Source organism: Oncorhynchus tshawytscha, unplaced genomic scaffold, assembly GCF_018296145.1.
Source record: "Oncorhynchus tshawytscha isolate Ot180627B unplaced genomic scaffold, Otsh_v2.0 Un_contig_172_pilon_pilon, whole genome shotgun sequence".
NCBI lineage: Eukaryota > Metazoa > Chordata > Actinopteri > Salmoniformes > Salmonidae > Oncorhynchus > Oncorhynchus tshawytscha.
The window spans coordinates 219,054-242,099 of record NW_024609701.1 but is presented as its reverse complement, the minus strand read 5'-3'; the positions used below and the strand labels follow the sequence as shown (position 1 = coordinate 242,099).

The 23,046-nt window shown below is 44.1% G+C and overlaps 1 protein-coding gene across 8 annotated transcripts in view; it reads right to left on the bottom strand.

The window, feature by feature from the left end:
* Window positions 1-23,046, bottom strand: part of osbpl8 (oxysterol binding protein-like 8) — a 150,205-nt gene that overhangs the window by 39,226 nt on the left and 87,933 nt on the right. For 7 of the 8 annotated variants that reach the window (XM_042317072.1, XM_042317071.1, XM_042317073.1 and 4 more), the window contains one exon: window positions 20,535-20,780. The exons of the other annotated variant lie outside the window; for it this stretch is intronic. In XM_042317072.1, coding sequence (XP_042173006.1) covers window positions 20,535-20,780 — 246 coding nt within the window. The remainder of the gene's footprint in view (window positions 1-20,534; window positions 20,781-23,046) is intronic. 8 annotated transcript variants of the gene reach the window in all.

Below are 23,046 nucleotides of genomic sequence, written 5' to 3'. Positions count from 1 at the left end.
CCACATATGCTGAGCACTAATCCGACTAATCCCAAACTATCTCAATTTGGTTGAGGTCGGGGGATTGTGGAGGCCAGGTCATCTGATACAGCCCTCCATCACTCTCCTTCTTGGTAAAATTGCCCTTAACCAGCCTGAAGGTGTGTTGAGTCATTGTCCTGTTGAAAAACAAATGATAGTCCCACTATGCGCAAACCAGATGGGATGGCGTATCCCCACACCATAACACCTCCTCCTTAATGCTTTACGTTGGGAAATTCACATGCAGAGATCATCCATTGATCAACACTGAATCTCACAGACACGGCGGTTGGAACCAAAAATCTCCAATTTGGACTCATCAGACCAAAGGACAGATTTCCACTGTTCTAATGTCCATTGCTCATGTTTCTTGGCCCAAGCAAGTCTCTTCTTATTATTGGTGTCCTTTAGTAGTGATTTCTTTGCAGCAATACGATCATGAAGGCCTGATTCACACAGTCTCCTCTGAACAGTTGATGTTGAGATGTGTCTGTTACATTTATTTGGGGTGCAATTTCTTAGGCTGGTAACTCTAATGAACTTATCCTCTGCAGCAGAGGTAACTCTGTGTCGATCATTCCTATGGCGGTACTCATGAGAGCCAGTTTCATCATAGCGCTTGATGGTTTTTGAGACTGCACTTGAAGAAACTTACAAAGTTCTTGAAATTTCCCGTATTAACTGACCTTCATATCTTAAAGTAATGCTGGACTGTCATTTCTCTTCGCTTATTTGAGCTGTTCTTGCCATAATATGGACTTGGTCTTATAGCAAATAGGGCTATCTTCTGTATACCCCCCTACCTGGTCACAACACAACTGATTGGCTGAAATGCATTAAAAAGGAAATGCATTACACAAACGATATTTTAAGAAGGCACACCTGTTAATTGAAATGCATTCCAGGTGATTACCTCATGAAGCTGGTTGAGAGAATGCCAAGAGTATGCAAAGCTGTCATCAAGGCAAAGGGTGGCTACTTTGAAGAATCTCAAACAAATCAAAATACATTTTATATTTAACACTTTTTTGGTTACCACATGATTCCATATGTGTTATTTCATAGTTTTGATGTCTTCACTATTACTCTACGATGTAGAAAACAATAAAATAAAGAAAAACCCTTGAATAAGTAGGTATTCTCGAACCTTTGACCAGTAGTGTATTTGCACATAAGTATCAAATCAAATGCACCAAATACAATTGGTGTAGACTTTATAGTGAAATACTTGCTTACGAACCTTTCCCGAAGATGCAGAGTTAAAAAATGATAATAATAAAGAAATACACAAGAATGGAGCTACACACAGGGAGTACCAGATCAATGAGGAGTTATATACAGGGAGTACCAGATCAATGAGGAATTATATACAGGGAGTACCAGTACCAGATCAATGAGGAGTTATATACAGGGAGTACCAGATCAATGAGGAGTTATATACAGGTAGTACCAGCACCAGATCAATGAGGAATTATATACAGGGAGTACCAGTACCAGATCAATGAGGAGTTATATACAGGGAGTACCAGATCAATGAGGAGTTATATACAGGTAGTACCAGCACCAGATCAATGTGGAGCTATATACAGGGAGTACCAGTACCAGATCAATGAGGAGTTATATACAGGGAGTACCAGATCAATGTGGAGTTATATACAGGGAGTACCAGTACCAGATCAATGAGGAGTTATATACAGGGAGTACCAGTACCAGATCAATGTGGAGTTATATACAGGGAGTACCAGTACCAGATCAATGTGGAGCTATATACAGGGAGTACCAGCACCAGATCAATGTGGAGCTATATACAGGGAGTACCAGATCAATGAGGAGTTATATACAGGGAGTACCAGTACCAGATCAATGAGGAGTTATATACAGGGAGTACCAGCACCAGATCAATGTGGAGCTATATACAGGGAGTACCAGATCAATGTGGAGCTACACACAGGGAGTACCAGATCAATGAGGAGTTATATACAGGGAGTACCAGTACCAGATCAATGTGGAGCTATATACAGGAAGTACCAGATGAATGAGGAGTTATATACAGGGAGTACCAGTACCAGATCAATGAGGAGTTATATACAGGGAGTACCAGTACCAGATCAATGAGGAGTTATATACAGGGAGTACCAGATCAATGAGGAGTTATATACAGGGAGTACCAGATCAATGAGGAGTTATATACAGGGAGTACCAGATCAATGAGGAGTTATATACAGGGAGTACCAGTACCATATCAATGTGGAGTTATATACAGGGAGTACCAGTACCAGATCAATGAGGAGTTATATACAGGGAGTACCAGTACCATATCAATGTGGAGTTATATACAGGGAGTACCAGTACCAGATCAATGTGGAGCTATATACGGTGAGTACCAGTACCAGATCAATGTGGAGCTATATACGGTGAGTACCAGTACCAGATCAATGTGGAGCTATATACGGTGAGTACCAGATCAATGTGGCGCTATATACGGTGAGTATCACACCCTATTCCCTACACACTATATACAGGGTACCAGATTTTTAGGATGCAGATGGTACACACAGCGACATGACGCCCACAGGAGACAGGCTTCACCAAGTCCAAAAGATACATTGGCATTTGGAAAGTTACGGCACTTTCAGAGATGACATGGGATTTCTCTGTCAGGGGCTAAACACCTGGCCCTGATAATAGAACCTTATAGCCCACTAATTCTAATCCAGGTTCCCACTAATGCTCCCACTAAGATGAAAGTAGGGGAAGTTCAACTGTGTTCACCACATGTGTGAGTTCAATCACCTGCATGTTGCACAGCAAGGGAGCTTGTGAATAATTCATTAGGATTGCGTCCCAAATTCTCTTTAGGGCCCATATGACTCTGGTAAAATGCAGTGCACTATGTAGGGAGTAGGAATGCATCCTAGATCTCAGCAATCTGAAAAGCAGATCAGTATGACAGCTGTCTTAAAGTGTTGTTTCTGATTCACTGGTGTGAGATTGACAACATCTGATAGAAAATGAGCTGTGATTGACACAGCCCCCTGGTGCCAACCACACACACACACACACACACACACACACACACACAGAGAGAGAGAAATAGGACCTTGTCTGTGCCAAAGCAGATTGCCAGGACACTAACAGGAGGAACATTGCCACTGAGTCAGAGAGGACGTTCTCAATCTGCTGTACTCACTGCAGCCATTAAGAGACGACTATGAGAGATATCCAAGGTTAAGCTGCTCAAACAACCAGCCTGGATCCAAACAATGCATAAATCAATGTCAACATCTGATCTGAGAGCTGACATTAACAGATTCTGTCGAACTTGACAGGTCCTCTTCAGGGATTTATCGCTAAATCCCTTTCAGTTGACAAACTTCAAACTAAGGGGATTATTAAGTAGTCAACCCGTTACTCTGTGAAAAGGTCCATTAGTGATAAATTCTAAAGCTTTTAAAGATGGACTGCAGCGGTGTAGATACTGTAGTCCCGGGCTGGAAAGCAGCAGGGTATCACAGCTACCGCTCAATGCTATATATTACAATTTACGAGGAGAGATTTACTGCTGGTTCTGATCTCTCCACTGCTGTATTACAAGGATAAATCAGTGTGGTAACCAGCTCCAAATCATTGGGCTCCAGCACCAAGCAGCTCTCCTGCTGTATTACAAGGATAAATCAGTGTGGTAACCAGCTCCAAATCATTGGGCTCCAGCACCAAGCAGCTCTCCTGCTGTATTACAAGGATAAATCAGTGTGGTAACCAGCTCCAAATCATTGGGCTCCAGCACCAAGCAGCTCTCCTGCTGTATTACAAGGATAAATCAGTGTGGTAACCAGCTCCAAATCATTGGGCTCCAGCACCAAGCAGCTCTCCTGCTGTAAAACAAACAGAGACAGGGCCCCTGTCTTTATCTGTGTCAAATGAATGCCCGCTGTAAAACGCACCTTACGTCATTAACAAGTGGAGAAGGGACACGTTGAGCATCAGAGGCCAATGCTCTGGTATGGATTCTACAGTTGTGGCCAAAAGTTTTGAGAATGACACAAATATTAATTTTCACAAAGTCTGCTGCCTCAGTTTGTATGACGGCAATTTGCATATACTCCAGAATGTTATGAAGAGTGATCAGATTAATTGCAATTAATTGCAAAGTCCCTGTTTATTTTATTTCACCTTTATTTAACCAGGTAGGCTAGTTGAGAACAAGTTTTCATTTACAACTGCGACCTGGCCAGGATAAAGCATAGCAGTGTGAACAGACAACAACACAGAGTTACACATGGAGTAAACAATAAACATGCATTTGCCATGCAAATGAACTGAATCCCCAAAAAACATTTCCACTGCATTTCAGCCCTGCCACAAAAGGACCAGATGACATCATGTCAGTGATTCTCTCGTTAACACAGGTGTGAGTGCTGGCGAGGACAAGGCTGGAGATCACTCTGTCATGCTGATTGAGTTCGAATAACAGACTGGAAGCTTCAAAAGGAAGGAGAATCTTCTTCCTCTGTCAATCATGGTTACCTGCAAGGAAATGTGTGCCGTCATCATTGCTTTGCACAAAAAGGGCTTCACAGGCAAGGATATTGCTGCCAGTAAGATTGCACCTAAATCAACAATTTTTCGGATCATCAAGAACTTCAAGAAGAGCGGTTCAATTGTTGTGAAGAAGGCTTCAGGGCGCCCAAGAAAGTCAAGCAAGCGCCAGAAGCGTCTCCTAAAGTTGATTCAGCTGTGGGATCGGGGCACCACCAGTACAGAGCTTGCTCAGGAATGGCAGCAGGCAGGTGTGAGTGCATCTGCACGCACAGTGAGGCGAAGACTTTTGGAGGATGGCAGCAAAGAAGCCACTTCTCTCCAGGAAAAACAGCAGGGACAGACTGATTCTGCAAAAGGTACAGGGATTGGACTGCTGAGGACTGGGGTAAAGTCATTTTCTCTGATGAATCCCCTTTCCGATTGTTTGGGGCATCTGGAAAAAAGCTTGTCTGGAGAAGACATCAGTCCTGTGTCATGCCAACAGTAAAGCATCCTGAGACCATTTATGTGTGGGGTTGCTTCTCAGCCAAGGGAGTGGTCTCACTCACAGCCATGAATAAAGAATGGTACCAACACATCCTCTGAGAGCAACTCCTCCCAACCATCCAGGAACAGTTTGAGGACGAACAATGCCTTTTCCAGCATGATGGAGCACCTTGCCGTAAGGCAAAAGTGATAACTAAGTGGCTCGGGGAACAAACCATCGATATTTTTGGCCCATGGCAAGGAAACTCCCCAGACCTTAATCCCATTGAGAACTTGTGGTCAATCAAATCAAATCAAATTGTCCACCCTCCTCAAGAGGCGGGTGGACAAACAAAAATCCCCAAATTCTGACAAACTCCAAACATTGATTATGCAAGAATGGGCTGCCATCAGTCAGGATGTGGCCCAGAAGTTAATTGACAGCATGCCAGAGCAGATTGCAGAGGTCTTGAAAAAGAAGGGTCAACACTGCAAATATTGACTCTTTGCATCAACTTCTTGTAATTATCAATAAAAGCCTTTGACACTTATGAAATGCTTGTAATTATACTCCATATATAGTATAATATATTCCATAGTAACATCTGACAAAAATATCTAAAGACACTGAAGCAGCAAACTTTTTGGCAATTAATATTTGTGTTCTTTTGGCCACGACTGCTCTCATAACCATCAATACCATGAATATAAAATACTGAAGACGATTCACGGACTACCAATTCTATTAGACATAAGGGCATATGATATGTCTCCTGAGATCTCCTACCACAACCACCTCAACATACGCAGCACAATCAAGAGCTACTATTGAGGGTTGTCAACAATTACAATATGTATTAGGCCTATGAAATAGAATGATTATTACAAGATTAATCGTCTCACAAGCAGAATCAAAAGCTGCTGTTGGGTTTGAAAAACAACACGCTATGTCATATATATGGACGTTTTAAACAATATGTCTCGTTTTGTGGAGATCCGAGGACAATGTCGTGGGATGAAAAGACAACAGACTGGAGAGGGGCCCTTGAGAGGCTCCTCCAGGCTCCACACATCCTCAGAACCCACTGAACAAGCTCATCTCCATGGAGACAAGGTCGATAAGTGGCCCCAAGTGCACTTAGAAGGACCCTTCCTATTTCCAATATATGGTCTAGGGCACTAGGGTTGCGTCGGGGCACACTCAGTGAGAGTCTAGGGTTGGGTCGGGGCACACTCAGTGAGAGTCTAGGGTTGGGTCGGGGCACACTCAGTGAGAGTCTAGGGTTGCGTCGGGGCACACTCAGTGAGAGTCTAGGGTTGGGTCGGGGCACACTCAGTGAGAGTCTAGGGTTGGGTCGGGGCACACTCAGTGAGACTCTAGGGTTGGGTCGGGGCACACTCAGTGAGAGTCTAGGGTTGCGTCGGGGCACACTCAGTGAGAGTCTAGGGTTGCGTCGGGGCACACTCAGTGAGAGTCTAGGGTTGGGTCGGGGCACACTCAGTGAGAGTCTAGGGTTGCGTCGGGGCACACTCAGTGAGAGTCTAGGGTTGGGTCGGGGCACACTCAGTGAGACTCTAGGGTTGGGTCGGGGCACACTCAGTGAGACTCTAGGGTTGGGTCGGGGCACACTCAGTGAGAGTCTAGGGTTGGGTCGGGGCACACTCAGTGAGAGTCTAGGGTTGCGTCGGGGCACACTCAGTGAGAGTCTAGGGTTGGGTCGGGGCACACTCAGTGAGAGTCTAGGGTTGGGTCGGGGCACACTCAGTGAGACTCTAGGGTTGGGTCGGGGCACACTCAGTGAGAGTCTAGGGTTTGTCTCCTCCATCTTCAAAAAGGAAATTGGTTATGCAAGAACACCATCTCATTACCAAAACCCAGAGAAAGGGGAGAGCGAGAGAAAAAGAGAGATATGAGTTTAGGCTTGAAGGAGAGGCTCTTGGGTAATCAGGCTACTCAAAGCCTATTCACTGCTATCTTGCCTGCCTTAGTGTGCAGACAGACAGTTCACACACACACACACACTAAAGGCACGGACAGACCGCTAGGATTGTCCAGCGTCCACCGGCCGAGAGTAATCAGCACCTCTGAACAGAGTGCCGGTCGTAACTTGCAAACCGATTCTACATTTAGAAACGGGCAAAAACGACGTCTGTCAGTCACCAACGGCTGGTAACTACAACACAAAGCTCCGACAACAAACGAACTAACGGCAAATGAAAAGGCTGCTTGCTTACTGTGCAAACTGACAATGGGTCTGGTGAGTTCTCCTTTAGACAACATGACAAAGAGACCATTCAAAAATTTGACATGCTGTTTAAAGTACCCTTAAATAACTTGTTTTTACTTACATTTTATTTAACCTTTATTTAACTAGGCAAGTTAGTTAAAGAACACATTCTTATTTACAATGAAGGCCTACACCGGCCAAAGCTGGGCCAATTGTGCGCCACCCTATGGGACTCCCAATCACGGCCGGTTGTGATACAGCCTGGATTCTGTAGTGACGCCTCAAGCACTGAGATGCAGTGCCTTAGACCGCTGCGCCACTCGGAAACACAATCCCAATTCAATCCCTAGCCCCTACATCACTTTAACCCTGTTGTATATAGCCATCCAATCTTTTCAGATCTATCAGGGGAAATGGGCTGGGAGCTAGGAGTTGATTTGGGATTGGGCTTATATCTAGGAGTTGATTTGGGACTAGGCCTATATCGAGTTGATTTGGGACTGGGCCTATATCTAGGAGCTGATTTGGGACTGGGCCTATATCTTGCCCCCTTTTGGAGAAGCTTGTCTTAAAATAATGGCTGAATTGGAACTGGGCCTATATCTAGGAGCTGATTTGGATCTGGGCGTATATTGAGTTGATTTGGGACTGGGCCTATATCTTGCCCTCTTTTGGAGAACCTTGTCCTAAAATAATGGCTGAATTGGAACTGGGCCTATATCAGGAGTTGATTTGCAACTGGGCCTATATCAAGTTGATTTGGGACTGGGCCTATATCTAGGAGCTGATTTGGGACTGGGCCTATATTGAGTTGATTTGGGACTGGGCCTATATCTAGGAGTTGATTTGGATCTGGGCCTATATCGGGTTGATTTGGGACTGGGCCTATATCTAGAAGTTGATTTGAGACTGGGCCTATATCTAGGAGCTGATTTGGGACTGGGCCTATATCGAGTTGATTTGGGACTGGGCCTATATCTAGGAGTTGATTTGGATCTGGTCCTATATCGGGTTGATTTGGGACTGGGCCTATATCTAGAAGTTGATTTGGGACTGGGCCTATATCTAGAAGTTGATTTGAGACTGGGCCTATATCTAGGAGCTGATTTGGGACTGGGCCTATATCGAGTTGATTTGGGACTGGGCCTATATCTAGGAGTTGATTTGGATCTGGTCCTATATCGGGTTGATTTGGGACTGGGCCTATATCTAGAAGTTGATTTGAGACTGGGCCTATATCTAGAAGTTGATTTGGGACTGGGCCTATATCTTGCCCTCTTTTGGAGAAGCTTGTCCTGAAATAATGGCTGAATTGGAACTGGGTCCATATCTAGGAGTTGATTTGGGATTGGGCCTATATCGAGTTGATTTAGGACTGGGCCTATATCTAGAAGTGTATTTGAGACTGGGCCAATATCTAGGAGTTGATTTGGAACTGGGCCTATATCTCGGATTTGATTTGGAACTGGGCCTGTATCTCGGAGTTGATTTGTAACTGGGCCTATATCTAGAAGTTTATTTGGAACTGGGCCTATATCTTGCCCTCTTTTGGAGAAGTTTGTCCTAAAATAATGGCTGAATTGGGATGTCCGTGCTAGTCTGTGTGTGGTGTGGTGTGTGTGGTCTGTCTGTGTGACGTGGATCTGAGATTAAAGTGAGCTGTGGTTTAGCAGCAAGCATTAAATCCAGAGGTGCTGACCACAGTGGCTTTCTTCTGTGATGAGTGTGGATGGTATGGACGGAGAAAGACCCAGTGTGTGTGTGTTAAAGTGAGTGAGTGAGTGAGGTCACGCAAGATCAGCACAATCACTTATTTTCGTCCCTTTTACTGATCACATACCATCATGTCCTCAACAAGGGACTGGGTAATATTGATGTATTATCAAATGTCCTCAATAAGGGACTGGGTAATATTGATGTCTTATCATGTATTATCAAATGTCCTCACCAAGGGACTGGGTAATATTGATGTATTATCAAATGTCCTCACTAAGGGACTGGGTAATATTGATGTATTATCAAATGTCCTCAATAAGGGACTGGGTAATATTGATGTATTATCAAATGTCCTCACTAAGGGACTGGGTAATATTGATGTATTATCAAATGTCCTCACTAAGGGACTGGGTAATATTGATGTATTATCAAATGTCCTCAATAAGGGACTGGGTAATATTGATTTATTATCAAATGTCCTCAACAAGGGACTGGGTAATATTGATGTCTTATCGTGTATTATCAAATGTCCTCACTAAAAAGGCTAGTCAGTAGTCTACATGCTAGTCCTATAAAAGGCTAGTCAGTAGACTACATGCTAGTCCTATAAAAGGCTAGCCAGTAGGCTACATTATATTAGTCCTGTAAAAGGCTAGTCAGTAGTCTACATTATATTAGTCCTATAAAAGGCTAGTCAGTAGTCTACATTATATTAGTCCTATAAAAGGCTAGTCAGTAAGCTACATTATATTAGTCCTATAAAAGGCTAGTCAGTAAGCAGTCCTATAAAAGGCTAGTCATTATTATATTAGTCCTATAAAAGGCTAGTCAGTAGTCTACATTATATTAGTCCTATAAAAGGCTAGTCAGTAAGCTACATTATATTAGTCCTATAAAAGGCTAGTCAGTAAGCTACATTATATTAGTCCTATAAAAGGCTAGTCAGTAGTCTACATTATATTAGTCCTATAAAAGGCTAGTCAGTAAGCTACATTATATTAGTCCTATAAAAGGCTAGTCAGTAAGCTACATTTTATTAGTCCTATAAAAGGCTTGTCAGTAAGCTACATTATATTAGTCCTATAAAAGGCTAGTCAGTAAGCTACATTATATTAGTCCTATAAAAGGCTAGTCAGTAGTCTACATTATATTAGTCCTATAAAAGGCTAGTCAGTAAGCTACATTATATTAGTCCTATAAAAGGCTAGTCAGTAAGCTACATTATATTAGTCCTATAAAAGGCTAGTCAGTAAGCTACATTATATTAGTCCTATAAAAGGCTAGTCAGTAGTCTACATTATATTAGTCCTATAAAAGGCTTGTCAGTAGTCTACATTATATTAGTCCTATAAAAGGCTTGTCAGTAGTCTACATTATATTAGTCCTATAAAAGGCTTGTCAGTAGTCTACATTATATTAGTCCTATAAAAGGCTTGTCAGTAGTCTACATTATATTAGTCCTATAAAAGGCTTGTCAGTAGTCTACATTATATTAGTCCTATAAAAGGCTTGTCAGTAGTCTACATTATATTAGTCCTATAAAAGGCTTGTCAGTAGTCTACATTATATTAGTCCTATAAAAGGCTAGTCAGTAGTCTACATTATATTAGTCCTGTAAAAGGCTTGTCAGTAGTCTACATTATATTAGTCCTATAAAAGGCTTGTCAGTAGTCTACATTATATTAGTCCTATAAAAGGCTAGTCAGTAAGCTACATGCAGTATGCTGTCTGAGTGTAAAAGCTCTTATAGCAGAACATGTCATTGATCATTGTAACTGTTTTTCAATGTAGTGTGCTCTTTTTTAATGTGTTTACGATGACTACTTCCTGCTGACCTCTTGCCAGGTCCCCCTAGGTCTTTTCCTGGTTCTAACAAGGTCAGATGTTAGAGGTCAGAGGGTGATCAGGGTGCCTACAACTGCAAATCAAATTTGCAACGTCAGTCTCACCAGTAAGAGATGCTGTTTGTCCCAAATGGCACCCCATTCCCTATGGGCCCTAGTCAAGAGTGCCATTTGGGTAGCCATGATCCTATTAAAATGTTATTGATGTTGGAAAAGGCTGAGTCATGGCTGTGGTTCAATGAAATGTTTCTCATTGGTTTCTCTTCTATCCCTGAGGAGTAATTATAGAAGGCTATACAGCGTCCTTGTTAGAGGTGCACCTGGCTGGGTCCTGTTCAGTAGACACCAAATGGAAGAAAACAGAGTAAAACCGGAAGGAACTACTAGTATATGTCCGGTAAAAAAAAGAGGCAATTTTCGACTTCCGCTGCATTTGGTTTTGAAACATTTTGCTAAGGTGTGCCCTAATTAACAGAATGTTTTGGTTTGGTGTGAGTAGTGATGAATTAATGGTGTCCTGTACTTTGTTGTAGCTACCAAGATGCATGCGTGTACTATCTGCCTAGAACCCACCTCCTGAATGTATTGACTGCATGTGCCCTGCAGTATGTCATCAAGTGTTGATAGTTGAGTTAGTTGATGTAAACACCTACAGTCACACATGCAAGCAGAGCCCTGACTGACGAGCACTACAGTCCTCAACAAACATCTGAGAGAAACAGAGAAGGGATCGAGAGAGAGAATATTGTATAAATAGTGACAGAGCAAACGGAAGGAGAAGAAAAAGATAGGACACCCTATTCCCTACGAAGTGCACTAACTTTGATAGAGCTCTGGTCAAAAGCAGTGCAATACATTGGTTATAGGGTGTCACTTGGGAAGCTCTCATTCTGAAGGCTCTATGGAGAGATGTGCTAGAGAGAAATGGCTGACTGGTTGACACAAAGCTCTCTGTAAACCTTACTGTCATCCATCTACCTTGTTAAATGAAGACTATCTGTCTGGATAGGTTGAGTCAACTGTCTAGCAGGGCCAGACACTGTTTATTCATTCAAATTAAATCCATTTAATATATCACCTCGCTTTAAGGATATTGGACATTAGAGGGATGTTTGGTTATTTGGCTGAGGAGTTTCAGATGAGGTGTGTGTGTGTGTGTGTGTGTGTGTGTGTGCGTCAGGGTTTTTGACCGGCAGCATTTTAAATTACCGGACATGCATTGGGGTGTCGACCCACGGAGTTCAGAACGACAGAAATCACATTTCGTTTATGATTATTCATCTTAAGAGAACATGATCCAGGATGCAACGGCGTGCCTCCTTCTTACCAAATTCTGATGCGCACTTTGAAGATATTTACTTTTCCTCAGCAAACAAGACCAGCAATGGATCACTTGACTCACTTGCCTATGTTAGTCTACAATCCCCCAAAGTGGAAAAGTTGACCTATTATAATGGTCAGCTTGTCGTTCTGTGTGAGAAAGAAATAGCCTATTCTAAACAGACTGGGGCCGTTGTGGGACGATATATCCCAAATTCATACAACCAGTAGGCCTAGGATACATCCCAATTAACGTTAAAAACCAATGATGTTCATGCAACAGATCGTTAGGGATGGATCATTATGTATTATTTCTTCACATTATAAACACAGTAAGCTTTGCGCGAATGTTCCCTCCATAACGCAATCAGCGGAAAACAGTCAAAAGCACACCACACATGCACGCGGTTTCATGAGGCAGAGATGAAAATATCAGTTAGAAATGTGGAAAGAGGGGAGATCTAAAGGCAACCAGCCTGGGTTGATAATATAACAGGATTGTGTCTTTGGCTACCGGACAATGAAAGAAAGTTGCTTTGAAAAACAATAGAACATGAGAGAAATAGGCTACTGGTTGCAATGGCACATGGAAGTCTATATAAAATAATTGCCTGCACGTTTGGTTGGATTTTGGCAACTTTGAAGCAAGGCAAGACCTGCCTCACAATATGTAGTAAAACCTTCAAGGTTTCAAACCATTATATTCTATTGGTGGGGCAAACTCCCCTATTTTATTTTTCCCGATGCATGCCAGCAAAGCCACGACACAACACAACATTCTCTAGTTGTGCTGTGATTGGCTTAGTGTTCTGTCACTCATGGGGACACTAAATCACTGCAAAATCTACAGGTAGAGCTTGAAAATTCAATCCCCTTTGGGTGCTGCCATAGAGTTACAAGTTTGATGACAAAATTTGCCCACGAAGGACCGCTGCACCACCTTCCTAATCAAGTGAGCACAGCACAACAAGGTGCCCAAAAATGTATTGTATGTTGCTGCATAAATGATGTAATGCGCCAGGGAGATATGTTACTGTAGCTAAGAAAGTAATACTCAGTGAATGTTGTGTAGTAAGCTGTTAGTTGCCCAAGTGCCTCAATAATTTGGTCCCTTTCCCCCTCATAACAGCCTACTGTTCTGACTTGGATATCCACATGTAGTGTCACGGCCTGACCATAGAGGGCCCTTGTTTCTCTCTGGTGTAGTAGGTCAGGGCGTGACTAGGGGTTATTGTAGTTTATAATTTCTATGTGGTATTCTAGTTTTCATATTTCTACCTTGGTGTGCTTGGTATGGTTCCCAATTAGAGGCAGCTGGTAATCGTTGTCTCTAATTGGGGATCATATTTAGGTAGCCGTTTTTCCACCTGTGTTTGTGGGATATTGTTTTTGAGTTAGTGCATGTTGCACCTCAGTACTGCACGGCCGTTGTTTGTTTCTGGTTTTGTTTGAAAAGTTTCACTAAAATAAAGATGTGGAACTTCAATCACGCTGCGCCTTGGTCCGTCTCTCCACACGTCCGTGACATGTAGCCTATAGCCTGTTTTAGAGATATGTAATCATTGAATATGGTACGACCTTTCATTGTCTGCTGATATGCTCCCTTTATTTATCCTATGGTTCTGGCTTGGTGTACAGGGAGAATACTGTAAAACAGCCCATGTTCTGAAATCTGTTGCTGTACATTTCAAAAGTGCTGAACAAATAGTTATTTTGACTACGTCCGTCCTAGCTCACTATTGAATGTCTTAAAATCGAAATTACACATGGCCTTTTATCCGCTCATCGTCCCCTTACTCCATAGTTTGTACATCAACATATCAGCTATGTTTTTTTTTTTTAAAGGCAGTAAATGAGGCTGAATGAACTGTTTCCCTGCCAGACAAGGCTCCGCTGAGAGCCAGGTGTAGCAGTGGTAAGGATTCACTCCATGGTGCTGAAAAGAAAGCTCTGCTGTTGGGACAGTTTTATGTAGGCCCTAACAGTTTGTGGGTAGTGTTTGTCACCGTTGTAGTGCAATTAATGTATTGTTTATTGTTGTGCTGTGCTGTGTAAAGGCTTTGTTGGCAGTTTGCCCCACCAAGATTGACATGCTAAAATAAATGATTTCACAATAGGATCATTATATCTTTGGGGGGACAAGGTCTTATGCTTCACATTTCTCTCTGCTTTTCCTCCAATGAAACACTCAACATTCTCCCTACATAAACCTAGAACTTAGGCTGACAAGAGACCAAGAAGGTTAGCATTGGAGTGCAGAGACTAACACAAACCAATGCTAACCAAAACGGCTTTTCAACAGTGACATTTGTTTGTTTGTCGTTTGTCTAACCTAACGCAGCAGGCGTAAAGAGAAACGCCTGAGCGGGTCAGCTGAAACCTGAAGCAAAAAGTTCAGGCTTCACCTGTTCTGCTTTTCCCCTGAAAAACAGATGCTTGTGGTTTCTGACTACCCACTGAGGGTGTACCAATGCTAACCAAAATAACATTTCAACAGTCAGAGTTCTTTGTTCCCTCTTCTCCATAACTAAAGTGAATATAAACACCCCTATGAAGATGTTTCTGTGGAACCAACCGCAAACATCCTTTTTCCATCCAGTCCCAGTGAGACGGTGCGTACCATGATGCTGTGAGGGGGGTGGCATGGCACCGTATTTGCACCCTGAACAACAGATATGATGTTCTTTAGGGATGGGATCATTATATAAGACAGTGAAGTGTACATTGTGTGTGTGTGTGTGTGTTTTTGTCATGTCTATGGATGGAGTGCACACACACACACACACACACACACACACACACACACACACACACACACACACACACACACACACGGCATGACAGCTTTGACGAACACTGACACTGTCGCCATGTTTTCGGGAAGAACCGAAAGGTTCCCTAGCAACAGCTGGCCTGACGACAATTGGGGAAGGGTGAAAACATTACCTGCTATACGCACTAGGATAAAGCCTCAATTTTGAGTTTTGGGGGCATAAATCAGTATGCTGTTTGCTTTACATTTGCCATGGCAACAAGGTCACCACCACCATTTTGACTCTGGGTCTGATGGAGCAGCACGGGAGCAGGATAGAGCAGGATGGAGCAGCACAGAGCAGGATAGAGCAGGATGGAGCAGCACGGAGCAGGATGAGGCAGCACGGAGCAGGATGGAGCAGCACGGGAGCAGGATGGAGCAGAACGGGAGCAGGATGGAGCAGAACGGGAGCAGGATGGAGCAGCACGGGAGCAGGATGGAAGCAGCAACGAGCAGGATGGAGCAGCACGGAGCAGGCTGGAGCAGCACGGAGCAGGATGGAGCAGAACGGGAGCAGGATGGAGCAGAACGGGAGCAGGATGGAGCAGAACGGGAGCAGGATGGAGCAGCACGGAGCTGTGTGCCAAAGTTGTTGCAATGATGTCATTAAGACATCGTTTGGTAAACAGTCTATTTCACAACCAGAAAAAGACATCTCTATCTGGTTGTAATCTGACCAGATAACAAACTAAATATGCCATCTTTCCCTGGATGTAACAGAGACCAGTTGGCTATAATCTGCATGACATCATTAGACATTCTCAATCAGAAAACCAGATTACAAACAGAAAAAATGGTAATGTTCTTAATTTTGCCCAGTGGGATAGCATGGTGCAGTGCTACAGTGGGATAGCATGGTGCAGTGCTACAGTGGGATAGCGTGGTGCAGTGCTACAGTGGGATAGCATGGTGCAGTGCTACAGTGGGATAGCATGGTGCAGTGCTACAGTGGGATAGCATGGTGCAGTGCTACAGTGGGATAGCATGGTGCAGTGCTACAGTGGGATAGCATGGAGCAGTGCTACAGTGGGATAGCATGGTGCAGTGCTACAGTGGGATAGCATGGTGCAGTGCTACAGTGGGATAGCGTGGTGCAGTGCTACAGTAGGATAGCGTGGTGCAGTGCTACAGTGGGATAGCGTGGTGCAGTGCTACAGTGGGATAGCGTGGTGCAGTGCTACAGTGGGATAGCATGGTGCAGTGCTACAGTGGGATAGCATGGTGCAGTGCTACAGTGGGATAGCATGGTGCAGTGCTACAGTAGGATAGCATGGAGCAGTGCTACAGTGGGATAGCATGGTGCAGTGCTACAGTGGGATAGCAGGTGCAGTGCTACAGTGGGATAGCTAGTGGTGGGATAGCAGTGCTACAGTGGGATAGCGTGGTGCAGTGCTACAGTGGGATAGCGTGGTGCAGTGCTACAGTGGGATAGCGTGGTGCAGTGCTACAGTGGGATAGCGTGGTGCAGTGCTACAGTGGGATAGCGTGGTGCAGTGCTACAGTGGGATAGCATGGTGCAGTGCTACAGTGGGATAGCGTGGTGCAGTGCTACAGTGGGATAGCATGGTGCAGTGCTACAGTGGAAGGCAGGCATGTAGCAATCTCAGGAGTTTTTAAAGCGACCGGTATTGCTCCTAAAACCTGTTGCACCATTTACTTCAGAACATCAGAGGTCATTGTGCCACATCCACAGGACAGTGGGAGGGATTAAAATACACATTTCCTTTGCAAAATGGAAAATAAACAGGAAATCTGCTGGATTAATGATATACAGTACCAGTCAAAAGTTTGGACACAACTACTCATTTATTTGTACTATTTTCTACATTGTAGAATAATAGTGAAGACACCAAGAGTGTGCAAAGCTATCATCATGGCAAAGGGTAGCTACTTTGAATAATCTCAAAAATAAAATATATTTTGATTTGTTTACCACTTGTTTGGTTATTACATGTGTTTCTTAATAGTTTAGAAGTCTTTACTATTATTATACAATGTAGAAACATGTAAAAGTAAAGAAAAACCCTTGAATGAGTATGTGTGTCCATTGATTGTTGAAGGATATAAATGTACAAATACCTCATGAGCATAGTTCAACTGACTTACCCCATCAGAACCACAAATATAAGATTTTGGGTTCTGATGTATAGCCAGAAGACAAGGTTAAAACTTCTTATGGCTGGGGGGCAGTATTGAGTAGCTTGGATGAATAAGGTGCCCAGAGTAAATTGCCTGCTCCTCAGTCCCAGATGCTAATATATGCATAGTATTAGTATATTTGGATAGAAAACACTCTGAAGTTTCTAATACTGTTTGAATGATGTCTGTGAGTATAACAGAACTCATGTGGCAAAAACCGGAGAAATCTGAAGTTGGTCGATTTTAAACTCAGCCCTCATTGAAGATACAGTGGGATTTTGGTCATTTTGCACTTCCTAAGGCTTCCATTAGATGCCAACAGTCTTTAGAAACTTGTTTGATGCTTCTACCATGACGGGGGGCTGAATGAGAGGGGAATGAGTCAGAGGTCTGCCAGCAGTCACGCACGGGTGACGCGCATTTCACATGAGAGGTATCTCCCGTTCCTTTGCTTTTCTGAAGACAAAGGAATTCTCTGGTTGGAAGATTATTGAAGATTTATGTTAAAAACATCCTAAAGATTGATTCCATACATCGTTTGACAAGTTTCTACGGACTGTAACGGAACTTTTTGAAATTTCGTCTGCAACTAGTGAACGCGCTTCGTGAGTTTTGATTTGTTTACCAAACGCGCTAACAAAAGTAGCTATTTGGACATAAATGATGGACATTATCAAACAAATCAAACATTTATTATTGAACTGGGATTCCTGGGAGTGCATTCTGATGAAAATCATCAAAGGTAAGTGAATATTTATAATGTTATTTCTGACTTCTGTTCACTCCAACATGGCGGATATTTGTATTTGTTCTCTGAGCGCCGTTCTCAGATTATTGCATGGTTTGATTTTCCCGTAAAGCTTTTTTGAAATCTGAAATCTGACACAGCGGTTGCATTAAGGAGAAGTGTATCTAAGGTTCCATGCATAACACTTGTATTTTCATCAACATTTATAATGAGTATTTCTGTAAATTGATGAGGCTCTCTGCAAAATCACCGAATGTTTTTGGAACTACTGAACACCAATGTATACTGAGATTTTTTTATATAAATATGAACTTTATCAAACAAAACGTACATGCATTGTGTAACATGAAGTTCTATGAGTGTCATCTGATGAAGATCATCAAAGGTTAGTGATTAATTTTATCTCTATTTCTGCTTTTTGTGACTCCTCTCTTTGGCTGGAAAAGTGGCTGTGTTTTTCTGTGGCTTGGCTCTGACCTAACATAATCGTTTGTGGTGCTTTTGCTGTAAAGCCTATTTGAAATCGGACACTATGGTGGGACAACAATTAACAACAATATTACCTTTAAAATGGTATGAGATACTTGTATGCTTGAGGAATTTTAATTATGAGATTTCTGTTGTTTTGAATTTGGCTCAACTGGCTGTTGTCATATCGATCCCACCCTAAGAAGTTAAAACTATAATTTCTGATGTATAGACAGAAGACATGGTTAAAAACTATCATTTTGATCTCATGAATGGGCTGTCCTTGAATCCACAGCTCTGTCAATGAATTTGAGAGTGGTTCCATTTCTCCAGCCCCATCCCTCACCATTCTTACCAAAACAGTGGTGGGGTGCCCTCTTTGTTACTGTTTGAACTGCAGATTACCCTTTTAATGAAGCAAGCGATGCAGCCTGTCATCACATGGCGAGACTGGCAATGGTCCCAAATGGCACCCTATTCCCAATATAGTACACTACTTTTGACCAATTAATAGGGAATAGGGTGCCATTTGGGATGCATCCCCTGTAATGACTTTGTAATGACGTGCTGCAATGGTTACTCTGACCCAGGAGTGATCCAAATTACAGGGATCATCTGCTGCAGGGCTCATCTGCTGCAGGGATCATCTGCGAAAGAGATCGTGGTCTCAGCCTGACTCCCTGCTTAAATAAAGGTTCATTAAAAATAAATCCGTACTGCCATTCTGTTGTCAACAGAGCTAGCAGAGCACCGCAATTCCACCCTTTCTTCATTTCCCCATTCATGACCTCCAAAACCAATTCATGTTCAGCCTGCAAACAACGGCTAGCAACAACAGCAACACAAACAGGGGAGTGTTCATTGGCCGTCGGCATGGACCGGATCCTCCTCGGCTACGCTGCCAGTGTTGCTGGCCAGACAAAGCCACTTCATCTTTGGGGAGGATAATATTTCAAACGAGTGGTCGTGGGCTAGGAGCTATTAGGACACTGATATTTTCTGTCTGTCTTTTTGGTGCACGTGATTGGTCTATTAATAGGCCGCCGCCCAGGTTAATCTGCTGAGTCATTGGCCCCTCACTGGCACCTCCTGTGGAAGCTAGAGAAGCTAGCCCCAGGTAACCCTGAAAGAGGGGGGGGGGGGTCTATTGGCAGAGAAGCTGGATTACTGATGAAACTGTGTGGAGATCGTCTCCAAAATGGCAGATATATACTTAGGTATATAGGTTAAGCTATATACAGCCTGATGAACCTGATGCTTAAATGTAATGTTGGTTGATAATAAGGAAATAGCGTCACGTACCTATTTTTATTGAGATTACATTTGGCTGAAGAGAAAGAGAGAATGCAACCAGCCTGTACCAGCTGTCTCCGGTGAATCGGCAATCTTTGTGAAAAGCCTGCGGCTCTCATGGCAGGGAGAGAGCTTCTTAGACAGTCTTCAACAGAGATGAATGGAGGCTGTGTCGGCTCGATGGCTGGGAGGCTGACAGGCTGACAGGTTAAGAACATCACACTCACTACAGAAGCTTTAGGTCTAATTCACTTCACTTGACGTTCTGTGAAAGCTCTGCTGATCTCACGCTCAGGTGGACGGCCACTCCAAAGCAGCGCACAGTTACTCGGGCTACCGAGTACGATATACTTCGTTTGCATATGACCGAGTACATTTCTATACAAGGAAAAATATGTATTAAAAGTATAGTCTAATATAAGAATTCAAAACTCTAAGAAGAAATAGATACGACAGGTTCAACATCAGAATCTGCATCAGGCAACGCAAAAAGGACAAGCAAGAGAATAGCTCCAATACTGTGACAGTACACTGAAAACAATAACCTCCTGCACATTAGTATCTGAAATAACAGTCACAGTTCACAACCAGTATCTTGGGGTTACGACAGGGAACAAGCACACAGGTAACTCTGCCACAGGGACACCACTACAGCAACAGTGTACCTGTAGTTCCAATATTTCTACAGTGTCCATTTAGAACACAATAGACCTTCAAATAACAGCATAGTCACCGTCCACAACCAGTATCTAGGGGTTACGACTCTATAGGGAACAAGCACACAGGCCACTTGGCTACAGTACAGAGGGTACTACTCAAAGCAACAGCTAGTCTACAACTAGCTGGGTGTCGAAGAGCCCGCGGCAGGGCAGGCTCCTCATCAGACTGGAGGGGAAGGGTGAGGGGTCCAACACCGTCTCAACTACCACACCCACCTGGCAGCGAGAGGGGCGACAGCTCGTTGTAGCCCCCGAAAGAAGCGTTGCGGATGAGCTTGCGTCCGTCGGGATGTGGGGGCCGCGGCGAGCTGGTCGTGCCGCACGTTGAGAAGCGGCGACGGCACAGCGCTCCCTCCTCCTTCATCATGGGGCCGGCGAGAGCCCGGGGGGGCCTGAGGAGGGCCTGCTGGGGATCAGCAGGGGCCAAGCAGGGCGAAGCCGCTGACCGCGAAATGCTCAGATCTGATCGCCCGCAGCCAGACACACACACAGGACACAGCAAGCACAGCAACTCAGTCTCAAGGCACTCAAAGCAGTGCAGCACAATTTATCGCTTTCTCCCTCCCTCTCTCTTGTTCCCTCTCTCTCTTTCTCCCTCCCTCTCTCTGTCCTGTCTGTGTGTGAGAGAGTGAGTGCAAGGGGAGGAGGCTCTGAGTACTACGCTGATGAATCAGCAGAGTCCCTCCCCCTGCTACTCCATGCACCAGCGTACAGAAGAGTTGCATCTTATCTAGCCTACTCCATGGAACAGCCTCCTACCCTCTTTCTCTTTCCTTCTTTCAATGAATAGCTCTACTTTTCTCACTGCCAACCAGTCTCCCTCCTCCTGTCCTCTCTTTCCCTCTTGTTTTTTCTCTTTCATTTTCTCCTCTCTGTACACCGTGTATTTCTCTGTGTGGTATCTCCTCATTTTTACATTTACATTGTAATAATTTAGCAGACACTCTTATCCACAGCAACTCCACAGAAGCAATTAAGGCTAAGTGCCTTGCTCAAGGGCACATTGTCACATTTTTTCACCTGGTCGGCTCGTGGATTCGAACCAGCGACCTTTCGGTTACTGGCCCCAAGCTCTTACCCGCTAGGCTACCTGCCGCTCTGTCGTGGTATATCCTCTCACGGTATCTCTCCTAAATCTCTTTCCCAGCTCAGATGAACATCACCCCTCTCTTCCTGCTCACTCTCTTTCTCACAGTGTGTGAGTGTGTGGCATAGTCCTGAACGTCTGACTGACGACTCCAGCTACAGCACTCAGACACCTGCTACCACATAATAAACACACACACTAGACACTAACACATACACAAATGTAATAAAGCCCGTCTCTATTCACCCTGCCTGTGAGGATGGACAAACTCTCTGCATGCCCTATCGTATTCCCCAGACACAAAGACCAAACTGGCCAGTTGACTTCTCCAATGCTTGTATGGCCAATCAATTCCTTTGAGCCCCTCAGGTAGAACACCAAGCCTGTTACTGAGCACCTCAGGTAAAATACCAAGCCTGTTACTGAGCCCCTCAGGTAGAATACCAAGCCTGTTACTGAGCCCCTCAGGTAGAACACCAAGCCTGTTACTGAGCCCCTCAGGTAGAATACCAAGCCTGTTACTGAGCCCCTCAGGTAGAATACCAAGCCTGTTACTGAGCCCCTCAGGTAGAACACCAAGCCTGTTACTGAGCCCCTCAGGTAGAACACCAAGCCTGTTACTGAGCCCCTCAGGTAGAACACCAAGCCTGTTACTGAGCCCCTCACCAAGCCTGTTACTGAGCCCCTCAGGTAGAACACCAAGCCTGTTACTGAGCCCCTCAAGCCTGTTACTGAGCCCCTCAGGTAGAACACCAAGCCTGTTACCCCCTCAAGCCTGTTACTGAGCCCCCTCAGGTAGAACACCAAGCCTGTTACTGAGCCCCTCAGGTAGAATACCAAAGCCTGTTACTGAGCCCCTCAGGTAGAACACCAAGCCTGTTACTGAGCCCCTCAGGTAGAACACCAAGCCTGTTACTGAGCAAGAACACCTGTTACTGAGCCCCTCAGGTAGAATACCAAGCCTGTTACTGAGCCCCTCAGGTAGAATACCAAGCCTGTTACTGAGCCCCTCAGGTAGAACCTGTTACAAGCCTGTTACTGAGCCCCTCAGGTAGAATACCAAGCCTGTTACTAGAGCCAAGCCTGTTAGAATACCAAGCCTGTTACTGAGAACACCCCTCAGGTAGAATACCTGAAGCCTGTTACTGAGCCCCTCAGGTAGAACACCAAGCCTGTTACTGAGCCCCCCCTCAGGTAGAACACCAAGCCTGTTACTGAGCCCCTCAGGTAGAACACCAAGCCTGTTACTGAGCCCCTCAGGTAGAACACCAAGCCTGTTACTGAGCCCCTCAGGTAGAACACCAAGCCTGTTACTGAGCCCCTCAGGTAGAACACCAAGCCTGTTACTGTAAAATCCTGAGCCATAAGTGGCTATAATTTACTTCCCTATTTTCTCATCTATAGCTCAGTGCACTGCAATCAAGGCCGTTTATGTTTCAGGACCACAGCCCATTCTACCTGTCAAAAACAGTGTGAGTTGAATGATCAAAAAGCCATTTTCTGACCTGTAGTTTGCCATTTGTGGCTTGCTATTTGTCAGTCTACTAGCAACCAGCATGACATGAGTAGCATTTGGAGAGAACTAATGGATAACAAACACTGTGAAACAGGGTCTTCTCAAGACAATACCCTCAGGGACAC